At 53.1% G+C, this 8,574-nt stretch overlaps 1 protein-coding gene across 1 annotated transcript; it reads left to right on the top strand.

The window, feature by feature from the left end:
• Positions 1-206: 206 nt before the first annotated feature.
• TGME49_259190 (hypothetical protein) lies at positions 207-6,064 on the top strand (the record flags this gene model as incomplete). Its single annotated transcript, XM_002365092.2, has 6 exons — positions 207-1,813; positions 2,327-2,699; positions 3,226-3,600; positions 4,146-4,224; positions 4,709-4,851; positions 5,224-6,064. The coding sequence occupies 6 exons, from the start codon at positions 207-209 to the stop codon at positions 5,518-5,520; spliced, it is 2,874 nt and encodes a 957-aa protein (XP_002365133.2). The 3' UTR covers positions 5,521-6,064.
• Positions 6,065-8,574: the final 2,510 nt, after the last annotated feature.

The following is an 8,574-nucleotide window of genomic DNA, read 5'->3' as shown; positions in this document are numbered from 1 at the left end:
TCCAAGCTGGCCTACGACACACACTTCCTGTCAGAAGTTGTCGGTTGTTTTCTCCGGATCGTACCATTGTTTCTCGTCTACATACATACTCCTACGTCTTAAGGCCACAGCGAAAGCTTCTGTGAAACCACGCGCTTGATTTTTCCGCCACAGAGAGCCGATATGTTTGTTTGCGTCTGTCTTCCCGACCTACACTAGCCTGCCCGATGGATTCCCTTGGTTCGCCTTCGATTTTCCTCTCTCTTCTCCGCCACGCTTGCCATGCATGCACTCGATTGTCGAGACGCAGAATTCATCACACGGGGAACCTTTTTCGACTTGTCTCTCTCGTCTTTGCTCTGAGCATTTGCTGTCCATCTCTCGCATCTGGAAGAAAATGGCTTCCCGGCCCCGTGGGGACTTCCCCTTTCTTGGGTTCTTTCCCCAACCAAAACCGCCTCTGGAACCATGCTCTGCATGCAGAAGGCGGGCAGGCCGAGGCTCTGCTGTGGGCGCACAGTTTGGTCTCACCCAGTGGACGAGGTGAAACTATCTTCTGGCCGCGCGTGCATTGTCTAGACACCAGAGCGGCGGCAGTGGAGCGCCATGGAAGTCTCGGTTCTGTGGAGAAGCCGGGAGAGGCACTTGCACCGCCTGGAGGCGCTCGTGTGTTTTCTTCTGCATGCAAAGAGGAAGGTCATTCGCACAAAGTTCTCAGGGCTCATGCGAACTGCTCAGCGCGGTTCACTTCCTACAGAAAACTGGGCAGAGAACTGCATTCTTCTTTGCGGCCTGGAGGCCCACTGGCGATTGATGCTCACTCTTCTCGTCCTTCTGCGTTTCCTTCTTCATCTTCTTTTGCCTCTCTTGCCTGCACTCTTTCCCTCTCTCGGCCGTTGTGGCCTACCACTTCGACAGCACTTGCATGCAAAGGACCTCTTCTCCGACAGGTCGGTAAATCGGTTCGTTGCTGTGGGTTCCTCTTCTCTGGCGACTGTTCGAGGCCTTCGAGGGTCCTGTCTTTCCTCTCATCTCGCTGGTTCGTCTCTCAGTTCCCTCGGCCGCGCGTCTCTTTCTCGGCTTCCTCGTCGCGGGACTGGTCCGCCTCTCAGGCCTGTGTTCGAGGCTTTGAGTTCAGTCTGACCTGCCCAGGAAAAAGGCCGTACGAGAATGCAGCCTTTCAGACGCAGCTGTGGATGACGAGGAGCCGCAGCAAGCCAAAGTATCGCGCCGCACATCCGGGGCTGAAGCAGATGATTCTCCGCGAGAAATTCTGGACCCGGTTCGACCCAAATCGAAACAAACTTGTGCATACACCCGAGTACCAAGAGTTGCTTGTCTCCGAGCGCCGCCGCGCCCTCCAGAGAGAGGTGGAGGATTTGTCCAGTCGCGGCGAAGGGCAAGAAGATGCGAAAGGCGACGCGGGGGTGAACAGAACCAGCGAACAGGCTTCTCTCATTCGTACCTGCCTGACGGAGCCGGAGGAGGAGAACGTCGAACTCAGCGATGAGCAGAAACGCGAAGTCCACAGACGCGAGGTTCGCTATCTTCAGCAGCAGCCGAAGTTTCGCCAGAAGCAGTGGGGCAGCGGACGCTTCAAGAAGGAGGAGGGATACCTCTTTCGCCTCCTCGAATCGCACAGACAGAAACTGCGAGAGCACGATGTGAAACGGAGACAGAGACAACTCGCAGCCCAACGCCTCGCGGAGCTCTCCCAGGCCCTCGCGGCCGATGAAGACAAGACCACAGGCGGCGATCGAGACACGGACGAGATTCTCGAAGTCGAGGATGAGCGCATCCGCCGGCGAATCAGGGAAGCAAACAAGGAGCTGAGGTACGGTGTGGATGTGAATCAAAGATTATTTGGGCCTCATTTGCGTCAGCGATGGGCTGCGATCGTAGTAATGCTTTCCGGGGATGCCTAGCCGTTGTTTCAGATTCAGACGCCGCATGCGTTTTCTTGACTGGGCAGGGCGCTCGCGTGCGTTCGTTTCCCTCGTGTAGGTGCCTTTCTGGAGCCTTCTTGCCGACCCATCTTCTCCTCAGCTGGATTTGTCACTCCGTGGACTTCTCTCAGTCCGCATGCAGACTGCTCTTTGTCTCTGTATGCACTCTGAGTCTGCGCATTTAGAGCGCCTATGTGACGGCTGCTATAAGGAGTAATCGATCACAAGAAGGCGTCTCTGCAGTTTTCTCGTTTCGTGTGGCAGTCGAACACCGTAGTTGATCCTAAGCGAGGGAGATAAGAGATGAAACATGGCAGACGTGAGATTGCATCCGTTCACAGGTTTCGTACTGCTTTCTGCGGTGCTGTCTGTGTCCTCGCTTTTACCCTCCGGGGTCTCAGCTACTCGTTTGTGATCACGCAAGTTGTGCCCTACTTGGCTCGGCTCGAACAGCAGACGGTGAAGGACTCTGTCGCGGCCTGGCACCAGAGAATGGACAAGTCGCTTTGCCCGGGAGAAGAAGAAGAGACGAACTCATTCGAGGTCGGTCCGGCCTCTCTCTTGCACCAGGTGCAGCGGCTTCACCAAAAAAAGAATCTTCACAAAGGCCCGCAGCAAGTGCTTTCGGTGTATGAACAGCAGCAGATGTTCCTCGGGAACGTCGGCTTCCTCGACCCGGTGGCGGAGAGGAAACGCAGAAGTGGATGCGGCAGAAACCGAGAAGACGAACGATTTCTTGGGCGCCTGAGAATCGCCGCGGCCCGCACACGATCGGTCAGTCTGAGGAACCGCTATTTTTTCGGGGGGGGGGGGGAAAGAGAGTCCTTCCTTTTCCAGTTTTCCGGTGTCGCGCAGGAGTCCTTTGACCTTTCGTCGTGTGAGACAACGAATGGAGATTGAACGCGAGGGCCTCGGAAAGACAGCCTAGCGCGATTCGTGGTCCAGCGCTGCATGCTCCGAGCGGCCGCCTCTACTGCTGGATTCTTTGCTCTTCACGGAGGCGCAGAACACAGTTGTGGGGAGCGAGGGCGCATATATGGTCACTGCCTTCCCGATACTGCAAGACGCGGAGTATGGGTCATGCATGTTCTTCGTTAAAGAGGCCTGCTTTGACAGGGGACTCCGGTCGCAAGTCACACCATTCACCCGTGACCAGGGGAAAGCCTGTAGGCGCTGCACCTGAGTCTTCGATGGTGTTCCCTTTGTCGAAGGCGTCTCCGCCCATGCGTCTGTATAGCGCCAGCGACCCGTTTGTTCAACCCGCCTTTGCCGATCACATTTGGTTGCGATCTCTTTGCAGATCTACCTCCAATTTCTTGTGGATCTCCACTTCATCTTCACCAGCTTCGAAGAATTCCTCACGGACGGTCTCGAGGCGCTTCTGAACGATCCCCGCAGCTCCAAAGAAGACCAGAGAGGTTTCGCAGACGAGGAGACAGGCGTCACAGATGAAAACAAGCGTCCTGGAGAAGTGCAAACGAATTCGAGACAAAGCGAGGAAGAATCTGCGGGAAACATGGAGAGTCGTGGCGCATCTCGCGAAGACACTGGAAATTCACGGAGTCCGGAAAGGTGGCGAACCCGTGAACACCTTGAGGAGTTTGTCAGCACTCTGAGCTTCCAAAAAGGCTTCCGGTCGGCAGACGATGTCTTTTCCATTTGCCATCTCATCAAGGTACGTATCGTTTCTTCTCGGCTTCTCTCATCGGGACAGTTGGTTGGCTCTGGGTCGTCTTTTTTCGCCGTGGCTTAGACTTCTGGGTTGCCAGTAGAACTCCTTGTGCTCTCAGTAGGCACCCGGCATCGGACAAAAACGCGAAGAAGGAAAACGAGGTAGGGTAAATGTATTCAGGGAAGAGTGACGTGACTGGTGGAGACTACGATTAGGTTTTTCTTTTCGAGTTTTCCTGCATCTGAGGGCTCACCTCGTCGCGCTACACGCTTGACCTCACTCTTTTCATTTGGCCTCCCCTCCTTTTCTGGTAACCTGTTTCGTTTTTCATCCTTTGTATCCAGATGCATGTTCGGGGCAGGGCATCGTAGGCGTTGCTTGTTTCTACTCTGAAAGAAGTTCTGAAAAAGCAGTGAGACTCAGAGAGGGCGCGAAATCAAGTGCGGGGACGTTCGGAGTAGGGAAATGTGCACACAGTCACTTGGAGAGGCAGACATGGGAGCTGTGAGAGTTCGACTGTCGCGTGGTCGTGGCCGGTGTATGTACAGCGGAATCCGCCGGCGCCGAGTGCAGAGGCTCAGGTGTTCATCCTGAGGCTCGCTGATCTCATGCACAAGGATTTCATTCGTAAGCGACTCGTGAGAAAGCGATGGAACGTAGTTCTGCATGCTGCAGACAACTCACGCAACGAAGATGAGCAGTCACCAAGGAAAGGGAAAATCAGCAAACATCATTTTGACAACTCACTCCACCGAAGCAGTGCAGGAGTGCAGGAGGGCTGCCTCCCAGGGAGAGCTTCAACGGTGTCCTTGAAAGGTCGTGGGTCGCTCTGTTGCTGAGACTCGGTGAAGACAGCGCAAGTGCGTTTGTGTCTCGTGTGCGTTCGAGATTACTGTAGTCAAATCGATGCACTGGCGGGCATTATGCATCGCAGATCTGAGCTGAAACGACCCCCGGTGACTTTGTGATTCCTCGTTTCTCCTTCCAAAGTTGAGATGATTTCCGTCTCGTCTCCCAGAGCTCAAACGTCCCCGGTGGCGAGTCAGTGACGGTTTCCCACTTGTGTGCGTGTGTTTGTCCCTTCTCTATTGTCTCCTCGTATTCGCACCAGGGGCTCTCGCACGGATTTATCACTTCCATAAGGAGTGGAGTGTGGCAGGGCGGTTCTTTCTGGCTGCCGTCACTACGCGCCAGCAGCTTCTTCCTAAGAAACTGAAACTGACCATGTGGGACGCAGACACAGATTCGCTCGAGGTAAGAAGCGCGGTCGCCTCTCTTTTGTATCGTTGAAAAGGAGGCCGGCGAAGTCTCGATTGAAGAGCTCAAATGGGAGGTCGTACGTCCTTTTCAGTTGCATCTGACGTCGAGCTGAACCGCCGAGGTTCGCCTGCACCCCATGTCCTTTTTTAGCGTGGACCTGCTTCGTTTGTCTGTGTGTCTCGGTCCTGTCTATTCGACTTCGACGAAAGCCGCTGTGCACCTCTGGTGTCTGCGACAGCAGGCTTCAAATTCCGAAGGCTTTTCGACTCGTGTGACATGGGGTTGAAGGGGGAACGAATGGTTTCTGCAGTCAGCTGTGTAAAGGGACATGACGGAAACCTTTTGTTTTCCGTGGCTTGTCTTCAGCTTGCCATCGATGTCGTTTCGCTGTCGTGGACTCCTGCCGAGAAGGAAGCGTTCCTCGAGGAACTTCAGTTCGCCGCGGCCGATGCACAAGCCGCCGTGGCACAACCGCTTTTAGAGGGAATAAAAGCGGGTCTGCATGCGGTAATGCATGACGGCTCGAATGTGAAAAAACGCAGAAAACGTCAACAGGCAGAAGAAGGAGACATAGAGGACATGGCTGAGGGAAACCAGCCAGAACGGGAACCGACAGATCAAATCACACAGGGTGAAAGCGACGGAAGCCCCAATGACACTTAAATCGAGGAAGGAGGAAAGTGGAATGAGGGCAATGGTGGAGCACCCGCAGCGGAAGAAGGTCCTGCAGATTTTGGAAAGTTTCGGATAGACCAGGCGGTAGAGAGCAGCTCTCGTACCGCAGAAACTAAACATCGCCGTCGACAGCATCAGAACGATGCCACAGAAACGGAGAGCTTTCCTCGAGGAAAGAAGGAACAGTTCCGCGCGAGTGAGACAGTGGGAATTGTGGAGGCATGAGCGGCACGAGAGCGCAGAACAGTCTAGAAAGCAGTGCAAACCATGAGCATGAATTGCGACGGTGGGGTATTGGCTATGGAAAGGACGAAGTCTCCTCGATCCTTTTCGCGTCCTGAATACACTGGATATCCGTGTCTTTACCGCTGGATAGAGCCGTGGGGGACTGCCTTCACAGGCAATTTGCTGTAGATGCTTCCATAGTCGTGGACAGACAATTTTGAAAGTGTTTTTCTGGCCTTTTCATCAAATTCGAAACCCGTTTTCCTACCTCCTGTTACACTAAAGTTTCCAGAAAATTGTTACATTCACAGAAACCTTGGAGGCCACAGTGTCGTGCACCTTCCCCGGGGCCAACACGACTGTTTGCTCCAGTTGGATTTTTGTTATGGTGCTCTTTGATCAACAACGGCACTTTGCTGTTGCAGTACGCAGTGCTGTTCGCCGGAGGTGATGCTGGTTTTTACCGTACTTTGTTCCCCTTCATCGTTGTGCCATGAATGGGCGTTATACCCGTACGATTACCACTAGGAGTGACGGCATTGATGCAGTAAGGGAAGTTTTCCAGTACTTTGTTTCCCCTTCAGCAACTGTCGACATGCCATCTTTCGAACTGACTGACTGTAACTCCGGATGTTCCAGGACAGGCAGCAGTCTTCCAGTGGGTCAGTTTCCGAAGTGAAAGCGCGGGAAATCCTCACGCAAGAAGAAATTGCAAAAGTAACCAAAAGAGGTGGCACGTCGCGTGGAAGGGTCGCCACAGTTTAGTGGCTTGTGGAAGCAAACACTGTCGTCGTGTACGCTGATTCCCGTTGTTATACAACTGCATGGTCCGAACGGTTCCACTTCTCCAATCACTGCCATCCTTACTGTGCTCTGCCCTCTCGGCTGCACGATGCGTACGAGGGCGAGATACATTGTTGACATGCAGATCGACGGTGAACAATAATTTGCCGCGCTGAAAAACTGTCAAGCCTGCGACGCTGGGCCTCATGATTTGTTAGAAGCTACCTCGTCAGAATGTCAGAAATTTACACGAGGGAAAACCGGAAGGTTTGTCTATCCGGCTTCGGAAGGACACGGTTTGCTTTTGGAGACAAAACAGTGGTATGTGTCATGGTCATGAATGCCTCGGTTAGATTCGCAGCTATCACGATGCTTCCCCAACCTTTGCAGGCATTTTCGACTGGACCATTTCCCTCTGACAGCTCGAATGAATAGGCGGTTACACAAACATGTGGATCGAGAGATGGTAGTCTACGACAGACACGCACGCTCTTGTCCTCTACTTTTTCAACAGCCCTCCCCTGTAAGCAGAGCCACTCCCAATTGCTCTCGAGCATCTTACTTGAGTGGATTCTGTTTATTTTATTGGAAAACGCTCAGCGAGTAAAACGATATCGAGATTCAACTGGTTTCTATGTCCGGGCGGCCCATCGAGGTAGTTTCGCCAATGGAACAACCGTTCCGATTGTTTAGGAAGAAGAATTAGTCTTTTAAAACAAAAAAAACAGAGCCAGAGACTCGATTTTCATTGCTAAGCTGAATTTTACTAACCAACCTGGTAGGCTTAACACCCCGACAGTCTTGTGCCGTGATACATGATGCAGCCTGGGCTTGGCGATAGTAGCGCAGGCTGTTCCGTATCCATCAGCCATGAGTGCGGATTCTCCGAATCCCCATTACTACGGTACGGCACCATCAGATAAACGTCTCGTACCATATATATTACTTCTGTGATCCCAGACATTTCAATAAGTCAAGAGTTAGCCGGGAAGGTGGCGTCTAACAAATCTAAGCGCGCATCAAAATGGATACACACAGAAGCAACCATGACTATTCGTTGGACACCCGGTAATCAAAGCATTCTACACTACTCCAGAATACAGAAGTTTCTGTAGTTTTTCTAATCGTTTGCTGGCGCTCCTAGATGTGACTACTCTCTCCCACCATTATCTCGACACGAGGCAGATCTCTTCGGGGCACATCGTTTCCGCATCTCTGGAGACAAACCTTGCGGTCTGGTTTCGCCGTCGGTTGAAGGGACCAAAGGCTTCGACTGCAATTCAAGATACAAACAACTGCGACCAAAAGCCCGAGGGTTCGACACATCTTCACAATTGGCTTCCATGAAACAGTCCTTTCTTCGCGATGCCTGCACGATGCCCTTTTATCCGGGCATGCTATGTCACCTGTCAGTCCACCCGGAAGAAGGTTCCCCCGCGGGAGCATGAGTGCGCCAGAGTCACTTCTCCAGCAGAGAAGAACGAGTTGTTCTTCCCCATAACGCGTAACCTCTTGTTATTCCCGGAGGATTTCCAGAGTCAATACTGAAAGAGAAAAACAGGAAGGCCGCTCCCAGTGCAGATAACTGTGGGGTCGATAAGCAGCGACTCTGGTGAATGTGGTGGGAGGGGACGAATTTCGAGGGTGCGGGGCTCAAAGGGGGGAACAACTTCTGCGTTTTCGTTGCATGTTTCCGAAACTCCTTCACGCTTTACGAGCGCTGCACATCTCAGAAATCCTCAGAAAGCCTTCTTTTCGTTTCGCCTGGGCGCCGGGAGACGTCGGCGAGGACTCGCGAGAATCCCGTCGTGCATGTCGCGAGGCGGGGGACAGGACAGCGTGTGTTTTGATCGCATCTGAATGCCGACGCTGTGCTGTCCAACGGATGGGTTTCTTCCGAGAAAAACGCAGCAGTTGACGTCATTTCTTTTCAGCGCGCCTGTATTTGCAGTGGGCCTCTTTCGATATATTCTTTAGTCTGTCAAGAGTCCTCCACAGTCTGCGTTTCCCTGTCTCTTCGCGGGGCTGCGGAGA

The sequence above is a fragment of the Toxoplasma gondii genome, chromosome VIIb, assembly GCF_000006565.2.
Source record: "Toxoplasma gondii ME49 chromosome VIIb, whole genome shotgun sequence".
NCBI classification, from domain to species: Eukaryota; Apicomplexa; class Conoidasida; order Eucoccidiorida; family Sarcocystidae; genus Toxoplasma; species Toxoplasma gondii.
Note: the sequence above shows the minus strand (reverse complement) of the source record. Positions and strands in the feature narration are given on the sequence as shown.